Source organism: Osmerus eperlanus, chromosome 8 (assembly GCF_963692335.1).
Source record: "Osmerus eperlanus chromosome 8, fOsmEpe2.1, whole genome shotgun sequence".
NCBI classification, from domain to species: domain Eukaryota; kingdom Metazoa; phylum Chordata; class Actinopteri; order Osmeriformes; family Osmeridae; genus Osmerus; species Osmerus eperlanus.
Genome location: NC_085025.1, coordinates 5,979,792 through 6,000,050, shown reverse-complemented (window position 1 = coordinate 6,000,050; position 20,259 = coordinate 5,979,792). Strand labels below are relative to the sequence as shown.

The following is a 20,259-nucleotide window of genomic DNA, read 5'->3' as shown; positions in this document are numbered from 1 at the left end:
TCTTTGGCCAAAGTTCCGGGCGCTCAGTGAATTTGCAGGTTGAGAGGAAAGTTTAGAAATGTAGCTAGCACTTCAGTTTAATCCTACGAACAAGCGGGGGTGATTGTACGTTTGGGGGTTTTATACTCCAAAGGAAAAGGGGGGGTCCCCGTGAAGGTGACCTCTTTCATTGGTCAGTTTCCCCCCACCTGGGCGTCGTCCTGAGATCTGCCTAGGTGTGAAGTAGTTGTACCTTTTGAGTTCCGTTATTTCAACTGTCCATGGAATGCTCAAACTTCAGAATATAACAATACAACATTCGTAAATGGTTTTGTTAGTATGGTACATTCATTTTGATATCAGGATTGGCTGACTTAACTATACTTGAAGGGAAGTTATAATCAAACCTCAATTAAACAACGTTCTAAGTAAATGGGAAAAACACACATTATAACACATCAACTACTGTCATTGAAATAGTGTCCATGAGCCATGTAGTCCTTGAGAATATGTTTGTAAATCCACATAAGAAAGTTCTTCCTTGTAAATCCTTTGTCTGATACTGTGGGCCGTGTGGCCTCTGTATCTGACCCCATGCTGGGTCAGAAGCTTTGAAGCTTCTCCTCTGGGAGAAGGACAAAGGGGGAAGACCCTTTCCTTGTCGGGGGTAGGATAAGGTGTGATGGTACCGTGCTTTGTCTGTGGACTGTGCTACACTTTCAAACTCAAATACTTCCTTATCACCCCTTCCCCCCTCTCCCATCTGTCTCTCCATCCCTCCTTACCTCCACAAACTGCCCCTCCTCCCATCACCGCAGAGCACAGGAACACCAACCAGGGTTTTTATCATGACTCCCTGGAGAGCTTTTCACCCCCATCATGAACCAGGAGTCACAAGGCCACACCCCTTTCCAGGTCATGTGACCCAAACACTTGACCTGCACGCTGCCATGGGAACAGCACCTCCTTGAAGTGGCGGGGCTTCATCTGACTGTAAGGGGTGGAGAGAGAGGGGGAACAGGAGGATGAAGGAGGAGAGGAAGGGAGTCTAAGAAAGAGCTTTGATTTGATTTGATTCCTTATCTGAGGTATTTTTCTAGGTAGGTATGATTAATTTGACTGAAGGGTTTCTGAGAAACTCACTATTTTGCATCACAGAATTTCTCTTTGGAAGCCTACCCTGTTATGCACTGATGTAAACACTCACTACTCCGTATCAGTCAGATAGATGTGAAGGTGCATATCAGTCTTACACCTTATGTAAGGAAAGTTGAAGTTAGTATAATACATGTACTTCCAAGCATCAAATACAACAGGATAAATCGAATCAGAATGATTGGTGTGGAGAAAGAAAGAACTCTCTAAGCTGAGCAACAGACCCCCTACAGAAAGATGTGAACACGGTCTGCTCTGCCTGCCTCCCATCTCTTCCCAGCACTCCCAGCTTCCTTAGCTCCCCGCGCTGCGCAGCTTTGCAAGTGAGCTAATGGTCAGCGCCCAGCTAAGGAGGGAGGTCCATCTCTGTCGCGCTAATGAGGGAACAATCCGTTTATTTGCCGGTGGATCCCTGGTCTGACGGCTGGCTAATATGCACAGGCCATGTGATTCTGCTGGCACTAACAACATTCGGGCCAAGAAGTTACATCTGTTTCATTTTCACCGTTCCAGCTCCTCCTCTGGTTTGTGGCTTTGGTGCTTTGCCTCTCGGAGGAATCAAGAGATTCTTGTGCTGCCTCTCTGTGACCACACTCCTAGATCACAGGGTCTACATGAGGCCATAGGCTACTCCTGTCCAGTTGACCTGGACCAATCGGAAAAAGGAGACTGTGTCTGGTCCTGATGTGCACAAGCCAGGACAAGACATAACATATGTTTATGTCTTTGACGTGAAAAGTCAACACTGCACGTCTTTTGGGCTGGAACCATACAGCTTTACACAGTGCTCAGTTGTTGATAATCGAACAACAAAACACACCCCCACACACAGATTCCTTGAATTATAGTTAGTAGATACATCTCAAATGCTGGTCTGCAGTGACATCATACACTACAAAATAAAGTAAAACATTTCTCTTGTAGGTCTATTATGCCTCTTATCCGGTATGTCTGCATGCCTGCAAAATGACTGCTTCGTTACTGGTACTTTCTTTTTAAAATGTATTATAAGCCTACCTGCTGTGCCCTAGATTGCAATTACAATCAAGTACGCACTACAAATAAACTGTATTTTTATCATGATTGCTGTATTGTATGAGATGCATGCTCTCACACACGCCCATGCAAGTGTAACCGATGTGGATTGGTAAACTCCCATGCTCTCTGTAACCGGTGTAGTCGAGCGGCTCATCAGTGACGATTCGTACCGATCTTCCCCGTACTGGGATCACCACCTTTACATGCACCGCTGTTCCCAGCCAGATCGAAAACATTGCGGCGCTGGTGGGCCGTCATCTATTGAGGGTTACATACACACAGGCTTGCTCAGGCTTGATCACCTTTTTTAATCTCCCAGGTAGAATGAGACAGCATCCTTTTTTATAGTTTCTTTGTTAGCTTCGTTACTAAGTGACTTACATTTACATTTAGTCATTTAGCAGACGCTCTTATCCAGAGCGACTTACAGTAAGTACAGGGACATTCCCCCCGAGGCAAGTAGGGTTAAGTGCCTTGCCCAAGGACACAACATCATTTGGCACGGCTGGGAATCGAACTGGCAACCTTCAGATTACTAGCCAGACTCCCTCACCGCTCAGCCATCTGATTCCCTGGCACTTCATTAGTCACTTGCCTTAAAGCACAACTAGAGCAGATTCTCATAAACTCTGCTTGTTCTTTCTCCTTGTTGCCAACCAACAGCCAACCTACCAGCATCAACACCTTCTCCTAGGAAATAAGACCTACCCAATCAGCAATCTTTAGGAAACCATGGCGATGATATTTATCTACTGAACCGCCTTGTCAAATGTTAAACTTGATCTTAGTGATCCACCTGATGCTTCCTTCCAAACACACCTTGCCTTCCACACACACACACACACACACACAGACACAGACACACACACACAGACACCCACGGACATAGAACACACACTCACCAACCTTTGAGGAAGTTTGTGATGTATGAGTGTAGTTTCGAGGTACTCTGACGCATCACGGCCCATTGGCACTTATTTGCTTTTCACAATGTATGCTTCATGTTTTGGCTACCCGCAATGTTTGGGGGCTATCTCGTTGTTATGATCAGTGACCTATGCGCTTTTGTAAAGCTCTCTCTTGGAAGTCGCTTTGGATAAAAGCGTCTGCTAAATGAATACATGTAAATGTAAATCACGGGGAAGGGGTGTGTATGATAATTAGCTGTGTATGTATTACTTTGAGCGTTTGACGAGGCCCCAAAATGTTCATAAAAAAAATCTGATAGAAATGTGGGTTTGTAATTACACTTCAGCACTGCCTGAGTAAATGACAGAGCTGCCAAACAACATGTAATTTAATTAAGTTAAGCAGCACATAATTGTTGACAAGCTATTTTCCAGCATGCATGTCAAATCCATACGAATGACTCAATTCAGCCGTGTCATCACTTTGGGCTTCTCTCATTGGTTGTTCCCTGAACTGGAGGGTACACTCTGAAGGCAGACGTACACAAAATAAATGAATCATTAGTAGGTCGGAATTGCACTGGAAACGTCAAAGGAACAATACCAATCTGAAAATGGAAAGATAACAATACCATGAAGTCAACTTGTTATACTGCACAAATCATTGTGTGTAAGTGGTTTACTTTGTGTGATAGTGAATGTAGGTCAGTTTGAACTGGCACAGAAACCCCCTCCATCTCACAAATTCATCTCAAGGGCATTGAAGAACAGTCCATTGAAGAACAGAGCACTGATTACACAACCATTTCCTCTGGTGAGGTCTTAAACTTTGCCTGAGAAAATGATGGTAATAAATTAGATACATTAGAATCAACCTACTTGGGTTGTTCACTTTGGCCAAGCTTGAAAACCTTTCATCTCACTGATTTCTCATGAATTTGTAATTGTCTCATCACAGCCAATTCTCACTGTCAGAATGCATCCAGGAGATTTGTGTTGTGTGATGCCTGAGAGTGAGGGTGTCACAATGAGATGGCACTTCTTTTCATTTTGCATGATGAGAATCCCATAACAGGACCCATGCCTGTGGCTCTGAAATGTAATTTCCAGCCATGAACGCTGAAACAGACCCTGGTTATGATGAGGTTATGCCACTAATTATGAAAGACTGTGAATTGTCATGAACATAGCCAGCCAAAGCTGTATGACCATGTATCTTTTCATTCATTTAATCTTATACTTGAAGTACCACAATTTTCATTTTATTTTGCTTTATTCTAAAAATCTCTCTCTCTCGCTCTCTCTTGCTCTCTCCCTGTCTCTCACCCAGCTCATATTAAAACCTGAAACGGTGACAAGTTCTTTACAGACTTGTTAGAAGTGTGGTTACGTGCACTTTTGAGAGCATGAAGCGTGTGTTGCTTGGTAACTGCCATGTCCTATCACTCCTATATGTCCAATGGGGAGGTTATGGTTTAGTAACAAGCTCACACGATCACACCTGACCATGACAAGCCAGATGTCATCACTCATCCCCAAAGACAGCGTGGTGTCTTAGACAGACAGGGACTGAAGAGGACAGAATGCATGGACAGCCCGGTCATTCTGGGTCACATTGCAACAGTCCTTCTTAACAGCTACCCTCATTATTTCCTCTGACGACAGACAGCTTCAGAGGCCTCGGCCTCCTGTTGGCTTACGAAGCAGAGACTGCTTCATCACTCGACAATTGCCTCTGTTAGAAAACAGTGGACTTCAAAGGTCTGTGGTGACACTCACATTCACTCTAACACACACACACACACAAACACACAAACACACACACACATACACACACAGTAGTGTGGCATGATCAGTGACATTTGTTGCTGTGACTGGTGGTGTGTGTACGTGTGTGCATGTGTATGTGTCTGCATGTGTGCGTGTGTGTGTGTGTGCTAGGCGGATGTTCTGTTCTGAGATGGATGAAGTGGGTTTCCTCGGGCCTGTAGTGGCTGGTAAGACTGGAAGGCTGCGACCTTGACAGACTGCAAGGTAATGGAGCAACACAAGAGGCCAGCAGCCCAGAAGAGCTGTCTGAAACCGAAGGACACCCAGATTGAGAAAATTGACATTGATTTACACGTTAAAAAAAAAAACGCAATAAATGCACTCACTTAAATAGTCTTTCGCTTCTTTCATCTTGACAAACGTCACACGCAGCTACCCTCAAAGCCAGGTTTATATAGTCAAAGAAATAAGATAAATGAATGAAATCATATGGATACAGAAAAGACCCTACATGTCCGTGATTGGCCGCTACGGTTACTAAGAAAATCGCTGTCCAAGGTGCTGATGTGTTTCGATTTTAGTTGGCTTTAGCCAGACTGCCCCCATGATGTCCCATACAGGATTATAATCTCTTACATCAATCAGAAAGCTCGTAGACTGCTTTTGACCATGCAATCAGTCAGTAAAAACTGGAGCAACCCTCTGAATAATACTGACCTCGTATTCGGTGAGCTGAAATGTTTTGGGATATTGGTTTCCGGGATTCTGAAAGATTCGATCTCCATTGACACGCACAGTAGAACAGGACAGATTGCGAGCTGTTACGAGATAATTATGGATGTGACTCATATATTTAGTTATAAGAATAGCTCTCTTTGTCTCCCTATGACTTTGAATAATACATTTCGCCCTCCCAACATGGTGACATTTGCTCACATAGTCTCTTGGCATCTCTGAACAAATGCATGAATCCTCAATCCAGACTTGAAAGGTCATGTCATATTGATCCATATCTGAAGACACAATGGAGCATTAGTGCTGTAGAGAAGAATGGTTTCAAGAGTTGAAATAGTGCCCTTCTTTATTAGTATTAATTTAGTTCAGCGTCCTGCTAATTTCTCATCAACTGAACAGCCTTTAGTTGTTATTTAAAGAATAGTGTTAGGCAACTTCACATACTCCCGGGTGGTTTACATGCGATTTTGATTTATGGTTTTTATTACCATCTGAAGAGACATTGAATTAGATAGTTTTCAGGATCTTAAAAAAAGTCGGAATATTTCCACGTGCCAAGGGTTTCTCCTTCTCTGGCTTGAATCTGCCGGTGGTTAGGAAGGAGGAAAGGGTGTCGGTCTTGTTCCAGACTTCGAGCCCCCACCCTGACGCCTCTCGAGGTGGAGGTCAGAGTCAGCGTCTAACCGTGTGCGCAGACGATCATAACATCTGCCTTGCTGGTAGCCCTTGGCATTTGTGTACAAAGATAAGGCTATCGCTAGGAGAACCTCTCCATTGAAGACGTCTTTAAGCAGCGCTAACGGGAGGAAAGCATTTGGAAACGCTGGAAAGGGACTTTAACGTGCGCACGTTAAACTCTGTCCACAGGTTTCTGTTCAGAAGACGACCTGTCAGTCTGTTTTTTAATTGTTTTCTTTGACGAGGTAGGCTTTCAAATAGCCTAAACTTATTGAACTGCGCAAACAGGCGCCTGTCTCTTTTCTAAAGAGGATGTTAACATTTGGTTAAATTATGCGACGGCAGTGTTGCGGCTTTTGAAAAAAACATCGTGGATCAGTCAGATGATTCTGTAAAACAGGCTTTTGCTCTCATTCGGAGCAGTATGCTAATTGCAAAGTGACAGGTGCACAGTCTCCGCGAGGTCGCTAAACTTGCTTTCCACGGCACAGGAGTTTCTGTCATGAATTGGCTCGTTATCATCCTCAAAAGCGAGGGATGGATAATGAAGAGTGTGTGCTGAACATGAAACCATGCCGCGGGTACATCACACCTGTTCACTGGTGACAAGATAATGGCTTGCCGGAGCGGCTGCGGCTGCGGCATCGGTCCACTGAATGAAGACAACGCTCGGTTCCTGATGTTAGCGTTGTTCATAATCCTCTACCTCCTCTGCGGGGCCGCTGTCTTCTCAGCTCTGGAGCAGCCCAAAGAGCGGGAGGCAAAAGAACGATGGGAGCAAAGGTTTGAACATTTCAGTCAAACCTACAACCTGAGTAAGAAAGAGTTGAACAACTTCCTCAAAAACTACGAGGAAGCGAATATGGCCGGCATTCGTGTGGACGCTATCCGACCTCGTTGGGACTTCCCCGGGGCGTTTTACTTCGTGGGGACCGTTGTTTCAACCATTGGTGAGATTATTTGAAGGGTAGTCTGCATCATCGTGTATCAGAGTCTAGCCTATTGATCAACACAGTACCGTTGGTATTATTTTAAAATCATGCATATCATGTGTTTGATATAAAGTTTGATTTATGAACTCAGAAGCTTGTCCATGCAATTGAAATTATAAGGTCAAGTGCTGAACGTTCTGAGTGACACCCTCCACAATTAGGCTCGCGCCAGAATGACTAATTTTGCTAGAAGGAAACTCTTCTCTTGAATAGTCAGTCAGTTTGAAACCTGCTGTGGCTGAACTTCAGTTTTGGTGACTGGTGACTATTGCATCTTTTATCGCCAAGTAGCACGGTTCCAATGTGTTTTTACCACACCCGTGGTGAACGTAGCTCTGTAGTGAGTGTGTAGGCCTATAGAGCTTATTTTCCCGTAGGTGTTGGGAACATTTTACATTTCATTTCATTTCAAGACGCGTTTGTCCAAAGAGATTTACAAATATTGTTTATAGAAAGTAGGCCTTCAACAGAAGATCAAAGTTCAAAAGTGCATATTTGGTATTTATTTACCTTTTGGGAAAGGTACATGAAACCTAAAGGATAGACAGTGAATTGAGAGACTTGGAGGAGGACGGGAGGGGGTGTGCAGAGGCAAAGAGGCCTTTCACGCCAGAGTAGACAATGTTAAATGAGCAGTGAAAGAGTGTTACAGAACATCTAGCAGCTTATAGTCAATGGCCTTCATCAGTCTTTATCTATGGACTTCCACTCGCACCAAGAGACCACAAAATGAAAAACCGAAACCTAGGCCAAATTCTTAGTGGAGGAACTTCTCAAATGTTCTAGATGAAAATTGTGTACCTTAACCTATAAGGTGCAGAGGTGAGATGATGTCACTGCTGGTTGGAAGAGGAATTGACTGGGAACGTACTGTAGGTGTAGTTTACGTCACGTTACATCTCAATCTTCTTAAATGGTTGAGATACAACACTCCGTCGCTTGAAACAAAAACAATCTATGCTTCGGACAGGATTGCATTGATCCACGAGTCAACGAGCTGGAAAAAACATTTCTCTTTACACGTAGGTAGGGGCTGATGGAGAAAGCATCAGACATGAAAAGAGAAATGGGAGATATAGACAAAGGGAGAGTTGGGGGGAGGCGTCAGGATAACTGGAAACCGTCACCAATAGCAACCCAGATCAGGGAGAGTGCAGTGGGCGTGCAAAGATGATGAGGATGTTTCTGAAGAACTGTGCTCTGTGCTCTGGGGAAAGGTGCACATGCTGCTTATTAAGAAGCAATTATAAGCATCAGAATTGGAACCATCAGTTCCCTTTCTTGAGAGCAATCACAGCTGCAAGCTGTCACAGTCCACCCTCTGCATGAGGTTGAGTCCAGTAGCAGGTACATACTGTACACACACAGCTGCACGCTGCCAGTTCACCCAGAGCATGGGGATGGTCTGTGAGAGCGTGCAGGGGAACACGTCTGTACTGCATGTCAGTACAAACCATAATAAGTCAAAATGATGTGTGTGGATGCGTGTGTCTGTGTGTGCGTGTATGCGTATGTGGGTGTGTGTACATGTGTGTGTATATTTGTGTGTGTGCACAGGCTTCGGGATGACCACGCCAGCAACCATCGGGGGCAAAGTTTTCCTGATCTTCTACGGCCTTGTCGGCTGTGCCTCCACCATCCTCTTCTTCAACCTCTTCCTGGAACGTGTCATCACTGTCATCGCCTACGTCCTCAAGTTCTGCCACCAGCGGCGTCGGCGCATCGCCGTGCTCCCCCCAAGGAGCCGGCGACTCTCCGAGGGCTGCGGAGGCAGCCGGGGCGAGGGCCTAGCCGGCTGGAAGCCCTCGGTCTACTGCGTGATGCTGATCCTGGGCGCGGCGGCCATCTTGGTCTCCTGCTGTGCCTCGGCCATGTACTCAGCGGTGGAGGGCTGGGGCTACCTGGACTCGCTCTACTTCTGCTTTGTGGCCTTCAGCACCATCGGTTTCGGGGATATGGTGAGCAGCCAGAAGGCTGTGTACGAGAGCTCGTCTACGGCCTATCACCTGGGGAACTTCCTGTTCATCCTGACGGGAGTGTGCTGCATCTACTCGCTCTTCAACGTCATCTCCATTGTCATCAAGCAGGTGCTCAACTGGCTGCTGAGGAGGCTGGAGGCACCCTGCAGTTACTGTCCGGGGAGGGGGGGGGGGGGGCAGAAACACCAGCGGAATCCCCGCAGGAACGTGGTGGGGCCCGGGCACCCGCGCATGCACCGGGATCTCTCCATTGAGACGGACGCGGTGAACGAGAGCGAGGTGGACGGGAGGAGGATGTCTGGGGAGATGATCTCCATGAGGGATTTCCTGGCAGCCAACAAGGTAAGAGGAAGGAAAGCGTGAACGAAACTAACGTGTTTGACGTTTTTTATTCATTCTAAATCAAGGATCAGAAGTGTTAACTTCTAACAGTATTTGGGTGTGAGAGATGTGTGTACAGTACTTAAATACATTTTTTAACTATTCGGTGAAAAAGTACCTGCGTTATCACTTTTAGAAGATTAGGTCAAAAGAATATCTGAGTCATCCCCATCTGTGTGGAGTTCCTGTAATTACTCTTCGCTCCTCCTCGTTCCTTTCAGGTGAACCTAGCCATCATGCAGAAGCAGCTATCAGAGATGGCTAACGGGCATCCTCGTCAACCAGGCTCCTGTTCCCGCCATAACGGCTTCTCTGGCGGCGTGGGTGCACTGGGCATCATGAACAATCGCCTGGCCGAGACCAGTGTGGACAGATAGATCTGGAAAAGACATGGTGGGGGGTCAGATGAAAAGGAGATGTCCTCCCGTCTCTCAGAGAGAGAGAGAAAGATATCATCATTTGAAACATCCTGTATTAAACATGTAGACGGTTACACAGTGTCACAGCTCCATCAAGTTGTCTATCTCCAGGAAGACATCCCGTGGGAATAGAACTACCATACTGTAGAGTTCATCACTAGGAGACCAACCAGGCTTCTGACAGACCATGAAAACTGTAATGCTTTCAGGGTTGCTGGAAACACATCTGGTCTACATGACTGTACTGAAATGCTGAACTTCAGAATCAGTTTCCATGGTGATGGAAACTGCCCCAAGGATCTGTCGTTGAGGGTTACCAACCAACGTTTTCCCTGCTGTATGGAACTCATCACGGTAGCAGTCGCATGTGTTTTAAATCTGACCTCTTCGCTAACCCCTGTCAGGAGAGACAGTTGGAGAATGTTGTCCCGAGAGGATAGAGTGGAGAGCTACCAAACTGTTTTTTTTTTTGTTGCTCCAGCTGTAACTAACTTGATTTATCTTACAGCCGGCTAATTAACAGAATCCTGCTTGCTTAATTGAGGTTTGAGTGAAAACCTAGAGAGAGAGACAATGAATGCTTCACTGAGGTGTTTATGATGCACTCGCAGTGTCTAGAGAAATTTCCTGACATACTTACATAATTTGTCACCGTAGATGTCTGAATGAGACATACAGTGAATACAAGAGTATGATTAGACCGATGAAGTCGGCTAAATAAGCTCATTATGCTTGTCGGCTCTAATGGATTCTCTTTTTCATAGCTCCAGCTGCGACCAGACAACAACAGCAGAGACGCGTAACAAATCTGAGAACGCATACACAGTTTTAGAATGTGAGGCTATTACTAGAGAGACGGTTGAATATTGTGGTGAATATTATCCAACCAATGCATTGTAGAATACGTTAGGCCAAATTTACATTTGAAACACCTCTCTTTTGTCCACATCTGCTCTGCATCTGCTCTGCAAAGTTTTTTTTACAATGCGGTGATGCAGTCAAACAAGGCTATATCTGGTGTTTGCACCTTGGTGGTTTCAAAGAGGTGTTATGTTCCTGTTCTCCTGTGGAAACTGGGAATGGAGACTCTGACAGACAAGTCAGTGAAAGGTGCGTGCGCCGAGCCACAGCTGCCAGCAGAGACAAGCTGAGAAAGTGTTTGGAGAAGCTGCTATAATATGCATGGGGCTGGGGAGATAATGTACGCCTCTTTGCACTCTTTGAAAACACTTTGGAGAAGCTCAAATTACAGGGTTCCACTCCTCCTGGCACCGGCAGTGATGTCACTGAGATTCAGTGCCTGGTGTGAACTGCTTTAGCAGACCGGATATCGAACTGGTCATGCCCTCCCCAGTCCCCACGGTTATTAGTCCCAGATACGATACATAACAATGATTTAATTTAGAATGTTATCCAAAGCGACGTACAAGGGAGTATTTGAACCTCATCCTGCATCCTTCATACTGCAGTCAGATGCTCTACCAGTGAGCACAACCTATCATCTATATAATAAAATTATGGGCCTCTTAGTTTTAGATACGGCTTTCATCTCCAGGATACTGTTTCTTAGCAAGAAGCATTACAGATCTTCAACAAAGTGTGAGTGATCTTCTGTAGTTTAATCCAGCAGATGAACATCTTCCTGTATTTTTGTATGAAATGGAAAATGAATATGACATTTTCAAATTGTTACCACACTGAGCAAACGTTTAAATTCTGCTTGAAATATTTTTTGCTGATTACTATTGACATCCATTCAAAGTGATGAATGCACATTATTAGATGACTATACTTCTGAGATTCACCAAAAGTGTAGAACTGTCTAAAAGATGAATAAATCTAGATTTATCTTGTCTGAATTGTTGCACATTCTTTAGCAGTCAAACAGAGAGCCAATTCTTTATAAAACAACAACATGTAGGTATTTGCCAGACCAGTGCACATCTTTAACAACAATGAGTTATTTAGCTGACGCTTTCATCCAAAGCAACATAGGAAGTTGTTGAACCTGCACTTGGTCTGCAGTCAAATGCTTTGCCACTGAGCAATATCTATCCAATAAATCCCCAACATACCTAACACAGCAACCCAAACAGTGTCCTCTGTGACAGATCTTTGAGTGTGCTAGATGATAAATTTGTAAACATGTTGAATATGTATGTAAAAATACATGCCACTGTGATGAAAATCACACTGCAGAAACAGTGGTCACAGACCAGCCATCTGCTTACAGAATAATAATTTGGTGTTGGATGTCCCTGGACACCAACAGCTGAACGCTCTGATATCTCTCTCATACCCCATCTCTCTCCTTGTCTATCTGCCCCAACTCTTGTTACATGTAAGCACACACACATGTTCTATACACTCACCAGGGGATCTCAGCAGCTTCTCTCTCTCTCTCTCTCTCTCTCTCTCTCTCTCTCTCTCTCACACCCACTCTTTTACTCTCTCTCTCTCTCTTTCCATCTTTCTAAACCTCCCCTCTCTCTTCCTCGCATGTCTCTGGTTCTTGCTGGAGGTGTTAGAAAGTGAGTCAGAATACTTTGTTGGACTGCTTCAGAAAAATCACAATGGCTCGTTGTTACGGCCACCCACTTTTCCTTTTCCCAATTGGGATAGTAAAGAGAGAAGATGCACGATATTCTTTGCGTTATAGCCGAGGGATGCGTTTGCCGCCTTGTGGAGAATTGAGAGAAAATGATAGAAGGCCTATAGGTTACTGGAGATCCTCGTTGCATGTCAGTCAACCTGTGAGGACCGCAGCCGGAGAGGAGTTATTACATCTCCAATACGTAATATCCAAGCTCTGTTTTTAAAACATAAAACTTTAATGTAACAACTAGGGATTAGATGTTTATATGCTGAAAATCCATTTTACCGCCAAAATAGGCAGGTACAACACATCAAAATATTTACGATGCAATTTGAGTATTTGTAGGTTGCTTTGGCTAGAAGAGTGCTAACAAAACAGTAATATAAATGTAAATCTATAAATCAAAAGGAAAGAGGTAACTGGCACTGTTTGGTAGACTATGTCACTGACCATTAAACCACAAGTACACATCTCAGTTATACAAATGAAAAAAAACTACACTAAGTGGGTTAATCACTCTTCAGAGGGTAGCCTACGGTGTGAAATGAATTTTCTGCCTTGAATGAGCTTTGATCGTGATATGGGGAGACACACTCAATAGTTGCCTCTTGAGTATATCCACCCACGAAACACAGCTTGAAAATATTGTATTGCAAAGTATAGCCAACTGTAAACTGCCTTAATCTTTATCAGCTTGAACCGATGTTCGGATAGTAGATAATGGATTTAATTAACACTTTAACATGGCGTTATTTTTGAATACCTTAATATAATAAAGGTATGTTTACAACAATGGAATGTCTGTGGTAAATTGCTATCTTACTGAAGCATGTTGTTGATCTCATTCTTTTTACAGTCATTGATCTCATCTAGTTGACTTAATTACTTCCTAAATTAGGTTTAGGGCATTCGCCTGACAATTTGTCCTTCAAGACTTGCCGTAGAAATACGTCACTTTAGTGAGACAGCAACAATGGTGAGTGAGCAAGCAAATTTATTTCTTACTTATGTTTTCTTAAAATACTTTGCGAAATGGCCTGATAATTCACTGCGATATTGGCATTTTTGAATCAAATTTGATCAATTTGCTTGACTCTGAGACACAATACTTCTAGACATTGAATATTGTCAGACGGACAGATCATGTTAGCCAACAACAGCTAGCACTAGCTAGCTAGTCATACAGCACATAACTGACACCCGTTGTTGGGAGTATTTAGAGCTAGTTGTTTTACATTAGAACATTCTAATTTCCTAGCGTCTGTACTAACTCGTCGATAGGCGACTACATTTATTGTCACGCTGTTTTTATCATGTAAAGCTCCAGGATAGGTAGAAGAGGAAATAGCTAGCTACCTGTAGATGATAGTTGTCGGGAGATTGCGTGAACACAGCGATGAACGTGTAAGTGTCGTTTCTAAAGGACTTGTCTGTTAATTCAGGGTCAAAGCCAGAGCGGAGGCCATGGTCCTGGAGGGGGCAAGAAGGATGATAAGGTAAGTGGCCGGAGAGAGCGAAGTCCCAGGGTCAGGGTTACCCTCCTGGTGTGGGATTCAGTAATAGGAGTGGCACGCAAATATTAAATGTACTTCATCTACACAAATCATTGTAATCCAAGGTAATCTGCACCATTACATTTCTGGACAATTATGGAACCACAACATACAAAAATAGCTATTGCCTGATTTATCATATTATCTTGGGTTGTCAGGACAAGAAGAAGAAGTATGAGCCTCCCATTCCCACCAGAGTTGGCAAGAAGAAGAAAAGAACCAAGGGACCAGATGCAGCCAGCAAGCTGCCTTTAGGTAGCCCAGCCCAGCCAACACCTCTCTCCCTCTCTCTCTCTCTCTCTCCCCACTCTCCCTACCCCTCCCTCTCTCTCTCTCCTCACTCCCTACCCCTCTCTCTCGCCCTCTCTCTCCTTCTCATCACTACTATCAGCAGGTTTTATACGGACATAATTAATATTCTTAACACATTTTGTTTGAACCTTTTTAATAGTTCTTCCACTTACGTTATCTGGTGATATGACTGTAACTGTGTGTGTGTTTGCGTCTCCAGTCACCCCACACACGCAGTGTCGGCTGAAGCTTCTGAAGCAGGAGAGGATCAAGGACTACCTCCTCATGGAGGAGGAGTTCATCAGGAACCAGGAGCAGATGAAGCCTCTAGAGGAGAAACAAGAGGTAGGCCTGCTACTGACACAGTACTGTCACAATACTGATGCAGTACTCACACAGTACTCTCACATTACTCACACAGTACTCACACAGTACTCTCACATTGCTGACACAGCAATCTCACAATACTGACACTGTACTCACACAGTACTGACACTGTACTCACACAATACTGACACCGTTTCATTACAGCATTTGGCTGTTGGGTTGGTGTTTTCTCCACTTAAAGGTTTGCTTGACTTGGTTAATTTCTGGAAGATTTTGGTACGGAGGGATTTTCACCCAGATCACGATGGGTTTCTTCCCCCAGGAGGAAAGGTCAAAGGTGGACGACCTGCGAGGGACCCCCATGTCGGTGGGAACCCTGGAGGAGATCATCGATGACAACCACGCCATCGTGTCCACCTCGGTGGGCTCGGAGCACTACGTCAGCATCCTCTCCTTTGTGGACAAGGACCTGCTGGAGCCTGGCTGCTCTGTCCTCCTCAACCACAAGGTAAACAACAACAACAGATTCCTCTGGAACCAGAGTCCCAGCTCCTGCAGTCTCCCTGCAGACCCCCCCCCCCCCCCCCCGTCCCTAGACCCCCGAGAGAGCCACATCCTGCTGCTTCTCCATTCTGCAGGTCCACGCTGTGATCGGGGTGCTGATGGATGACACGGACCCCCTGGTGACGGTGATGAAGGTGGAGAAGGCCCCTCAGGAAACCTACGCTGACATCGGAGGGCTGGACAACCAGATCCAGGAGATCAAGGTTCAGATCACAGACCGGCCTTTCACGCATTCTGCATCTGACAGGAATCCACTCGCTCGATCGCGACGGGATTACTTGGCTACGCTACGGGTTGTTTTTATTGTGTCTTTAAGCCTTGTCTTCTTCTGTGGTGTTTGTGTGCAGGAGTCTGTGGAGCTACCTCTGACACACCCAGAGTATTATGAGGAGATGGGCATCAAGCCGCCCAAGGGAGTCATCCTGTACGGAGCCCCAGGCACAGGTGGGTTAGACCCCAGGGACAGCAAGCGCACGGAGGCTGGATTCATTTAGCAGATTCTTGGCTTCATCTTCTTTAAGCAGACACTTTCACCCAAAGCCTTCTGCCTCCTGAACTCTTCCACTGAGCTAAACCCATCCTATAATACACAAATAAATACTGAGGATTTGTTTAAAATAAATATAAGGACACATAGGAATCATTATGATCTCTTACTGATTGCTCCCCCCCCCCCCCCCCCCTCCAGGTAAGACCCTACTGGCCAAGGCGGTGGCCAACCAGACGTCGGCTACGTTCCTGCGTGTGGTGGGTTCAGAGCTCATCCAGAAGTATCTGGGGGATGGGCCCAAGCTTGTGAGGGAGCTGTTCAGGGTGGCCGAGGAGCACGCGCCCTCCATCGTCTTCATAGACGAGATTGACGCCATCGGAACCAAAAGGTGGGAGTGTGTGGGTGTTGGGTGTTGGGGTGTGTGGGTTAGTAAGTGTGTATCGTATCTGGGAGTGTGTGTGTGTGGGGTGGAGAGATGTATGTAAGGGAGTGTGTGAATGCGTGCGTTTACTTGAATGTGTCTGATGACTCGGTATGAAGGCATGGTGCTAGCAACACCATGTGTCTCGGCGTTAATTAGTTGGTACCGTCAGGTGACTGTGAGTTAGTGTATGAATACGTGTAAGACAGGCTTGGGATGCTGCAAGTCAGAGAGAAAACATGAGGAGAAAGTTTCCCAGCACTGTAGATGCTGTGGGGCTGTGTCTGTGGGGCTGTGTCTGTGGGGCTGTGTCTGCTCTAAGCTGGTTGTTCACTTCTGAGATCCATGATCTGCTGCTGCAGCCTACTTTCTGTATGCGTTGTTTGAATATCGTTGTGGATAAAGGCATTTGCTGAATGAATACGATGTCTCTGCCTTAGATACGACTCTAACTCTGGAGGAGAAAGGGAGATTCAGAGAACCATGCTGGAGCTGCTTAACCAGCTGGATGGTTTTGACTCCAGGGGGGACGTCAAGGTCATCATGGCCACCAACAGGATAGAGACCCTGGACCCTGCACTTATTAGACCTGGTGAGGATAGAAAACACACACACAACACACATTCCTTCCGCTCACTCGCACAAACAAACTCTCCTCCTCTCTCTCCCTGGCTCTTGTGCTCTTTCTCACGCTCTTTTTCTCTTCCTTCCTTCCTTCCTTCCTTCCTTCCACCCCGTCTCTCTCCCTCCCTCTCTCTCTCCCTCCGGCAACTTTCTGTTGCAAATCCATATTTGTAATTCAGGGAGAATCGACAGAAAGATCGAGTTCCCCCTGCCTGATGAGAAGACCAAGCGGAGGATCTTCCAGATCCACACCAGCAGGATGACTGTGGCCGACGACGTCACCCTGGACGAGCTCATCCTGGCCAAAGACGATCTCTCCGGAGCCGACATCAAGGTGCGCGCCAGTCTGCAGCCGAGCAAGGAGTTCCCAATGTGTTGTGCTCTAGCTTACTGTAGGGGTTAATGCATTGGATGTCATATCATATATTTACTTAGTAGACCCTTTTTTTCCAAAGCGACGTACACAGAGATCTGAACTTCCTTGTTCTGTAGGCATATGCTCTGCCACTGAGCTGTACCCATAAGTAGCATGTCTGTTCCTTTGCATTCTGAGAACATCCACGTCAGCCCTCTAATCATGATGTGTTTCATGTGCGCTACCCTAACATCATCAAACGGAACATTTTCCATACCCCCTTTATGTCATAAAGCTTCATCTGCAGGGATGGGGTCCCCAGTACATGCTCTGATACAGCTGTGCTGCCCTCTAGTGGCAGTGCCCGGCAGCATGCTGGAGCCCCAGAGCGTTTTATTGAGAAGATGCTTTTTTTATCCTTAGCAAGGCCAGGGTTGGAGTTATGCCTGCGGCCTCTTAATCTGCAGTGAAGTCCTCTACCACTAAACTACACCCATCCCAGACTGCTTGGCAAGAGTGTCCAGCATTGTAGTTTCACAGTGAAGCCTTGTTTTATTTCACCTCAACATAATAACCTATACCTCGCTCTCGCTCTCTGTCTTCTTTTATCTCTCTTTCTTCCTTATTCTTTTCTCTTTCTGGTTCTTTCACTCTTCCTCGGTCTTCCTCTCTTCTTTTCCTCTCCTCTCTTCTTGGCTCTTCCTGCCTCATCCTCTCTTCCTTGCTCTTTCTGTCTACCTGTTCCCTCTCCTCTCTTGTCTTCCTCTCCTCTGGTTCCTGTCCTCTTCTCCCAGGCTATCTGTACAGAAGCAGGCCTCATGGCCCTCCGAGAGCGCAGGATGAAGGTCACCAACGAGGACTTCAAGAAGTCCAAGGAGAATGTCCTCTACAAGAAACAGGAGGGAACCCCCGAAGGACTGTACCTCTGACCCCTCCCTGTGTGAAAGAGAAGCCAGGCTCCTGCAGTTTGTCTACCCTGAGAGTTGTGATATATTTTGTGCATGGCTTAATGTTTGACTTCCCACCTTTTGTTACGTTTCATGTGGTCCGTCTAATATGAGAATAAAAAACGTTGTACTGTGAGCATGTGTTGATATGTATCCATGTTTTATTTAATATTAGACATGTGACCAGTCTTCCTGTGTGGTTCAGTCGATCCATCAGTGTTTGAGCCATGTAAGAATGAACCACGAACTATTGACCCAGACAGGGTCAAGACGGTTTAGTTTTACTCATCATGAGAAGGACTAGACAAAACCGAGAAAATCTTTACGCAATTCTCAAATGTGTAATTATTCACTTCTCTACGTCCTCCATGCTGGTGCAACAAATTACTCGCGTCGCGTGCGCCGGGCTTTCCCAGGCCTTGCTGGATTAGGATACTTATGTCCGGGTATGAGCGGCGGTAGATCCAGCTGGTTACAAACTCTCACGGCTCACATGGTTATCGACTTCCCTGCTGGGATCCCAGGTTTTGCAGTGGGGCTATAACGTCCATGGAGAGCAAATCGCTGCGCACGTGTTGCAGAGTTGTACGGTTGCCTAACGATTTCACATCTTGTCATAGTCCCTTTACAAGTGCCAACAGCACCTCCATCTGTTCGTCACCCCGGGATTTCTGGTCATTTACGTCTCGCACTTTCGGTTCTGGTGCAAGGTGGCCCTGCTCTTCACTACTAATTAGTTCTGAAGCTAGGTTCATGGCACTTTTTAATGTTTGGGGTTTTAGCGCTGCGGACATTTAAACGTAAATCACCACTTTCAACATGAGTCATGAAATAATCGCGGGCCAGTTTTGGCTGACCTGTTAGCGACTCTGCCAGCAGGGGGTAGCCTACTGCAGAGTTTGTTTTTCAAAATACGTTTTTCTTCATTATCCTTATAAGTGCATAGTAGTGCGTTTTACGTAAGTTATCAGTGTGGGGTAAGGATGATTAAATGAGGCGTGTGGGCAAATATGAACCCAGCCCAACACTCCAAGCTCAAAAACGACATCCGCACTTTAACCCTTGTGTTATCTTCGGGTCATTCTGACCCATCAGTCATTGTGACCCACCGTCGTATTGCGACAGATTTACCGCATACAAAGACAAAGTGAAGCATTTTCTTTTAACCGTTGGGCTGTCTCAGACCCCCCACATTGCAAAGGTTAAAAGAAAATTATTTTAATTTGTTTTTGTATTGGGTAAAATTGGGTAAACACAACGATGGTTCGTTATGAACCTTTGGGTCATGTGACCCGAAGGCAGCACGAGGGTTAAATTGTGTGAAAACGCTATGAAACAGCTTCTGCCCGCTGCCAGAATTTGATTTCTTGTGGGGTTTATCTCAAGAACACCCTTATTCCAACATAGCGAGCTGCTTAATCCTGCTAAACCGCTCAGGCAGTGGCGCTGCAGTTTGACACTTGGAGAAAAGCAACATTGATTTAATTCCACTTGATGTGAATCCATGTGTAACTTTGTACTCAGCAGAAAGGCCCATATGCAGCACCCCCGTTTAGGCTTGAGTGAGAATGCTGCCGCAGCCTCTGCTTGACAACTATCAACTGCATCTTTATTAAATCAGTCACGCATTTCAACCGCAGCTCGCACATCGTAGCACATTCAGCAAACAGTGAAAAACTAAATTAATTCAAGCGTGGCGTGTAGGCCTGTGGTGGAGATTGGTTGGTGAATGGACAGAGGAGGAATATTCTAATGACACTATTCCTATCAGACTATGCCCAATCAATTCAAGGGATAGTCTGATAAGTAGTTTGACACACGCGTGCATGAGAATGTAATGATGACGGCTCGGAGTAAGATAGGCCTATATCAGAAGCATTTGAACTAGCCTCCAAAAACTTGTCGATGCCAAGTTTGTGTATATTTTCACGGGATAGCCTAATATACACTGACAAAAGTTCCTTTAGTAGCCTATGTACATATGCCTGGCTATTTGAATTAACACTGAACATCTTACGGGCTCTATGGAAACAGTATTGACCACTTGGTGGTGCTTT

At 45.4% G+C, this 20,259-nt stretch overlaps 2 protein-coding genes and 1 long non-coding RNA gene across 3 annotated transcripts in view; 2 read left to right on the top strand and 1 right to left on the bottom strand.

Moving 5' to 3' along the window:
• The window catches only part of LOC134025040 (uncharacterized), an 89,951-nt gene that overhangs the window by 48,946 nt on the left and 20,746 nt on the right, over positions 1 to 20,259 (bottom strand). The gene's annotated exons all lie outside the window — the stretch shown is intronic.
• On the top strand, positions 6,781 to 10,728 carry LOC134024919 (potassium channel subfamily K member 13-like). Its single transcript, XM_062467661.1, has 3 exons — positions 6,781 to 7,213; positions 8,813 to 9,576; positions 9,837 to 10,728. Exons 1-3 carry the CDS (start codon positions 6,877 to 6,879, stop codon positions 9,990 to 9,992), a joined length of 1,257 nt encoding a protein of 418 aa, XP_062323645.1. The 5' UTR covers positions 6,781 to 6,876; the 3' UTR covers positions 9,993 to 10,728.
• On the top strand, positions 13,515 to 18,338 carry LOC134024917 (26S proteasome regulatory subunit 4). Its single transcript, XM_062467660.1, has 11 exons — positions 13,515 to 13,606; positions 14,073 to 14,126; positions 14,342 to 14,438; positions 14,695 to 14,819; positions 15,124 to 15,309; positions 15,440 to 15,568; positions 15,713 to 15,809; positions 16,054 to 16,243; positions 16,717 to 16,868; positions 17,080 to 17,234; positions 18,050 to 18,338. The coding sequence occupies exons 1-11, from the start codon at positions 13,604 to 13,606 to the stop codon at positions 18,182 to 18,184; spliced, it is 1,323 nt and encodes a 440-aa protein (XP_062323644.1). The 5' UTR covers positions 13,515 to 13,603; the 3' UTR covers positions 18,185 to 18,338.

What these genes read in the sequence shown, in the direction of transcription:
- LOC134024917 (XM_062467660.1), top strand. An exon ending in ACCAGATCCAGGAGATCAAG is followed by an intron (nt 15,569 to 15,712) that starts GTTCAGATCACA and finishes GTTTGTGTGCAG; the next exon opens with GAGTCTGTGGAGCTACCTCT. An exon ending in GTACGGAGCCCCAGGCACAG is followed by an intron (nt 15,810 to 16,053) that starts GTGGGTTAGACC and finishes CCCCCCCTCCAG; the next exon opens with GTAAGACCCTACTGGCCAAG.
- LOC134024919 (XM_062467661.1), top strand. Translation starts at nt 6,877, where the DNA reads ATGGCTTGCCGGAGCGGCTGCGGCTGCGGCATCGGTCCACTGAATGAA. An exon ending in GACCGTTGTTTCAACCATTG is followed by an intron (nt 7,214 to 8,812) that starts GTGAGATTATTT and finishes GTGTGTGCACAG; the next exon opens with GCTTCGGGATGACCACGCCA. An exon ending in ATTTCCTGGCAGCCAACAAG is followed by an intron (nt 9,577 to 9,836) that starts GTAAGAGGAAGG and finishes CGTTCCTTTCAG; the next exon opens with GTGAACCTAGCCATCATGCA.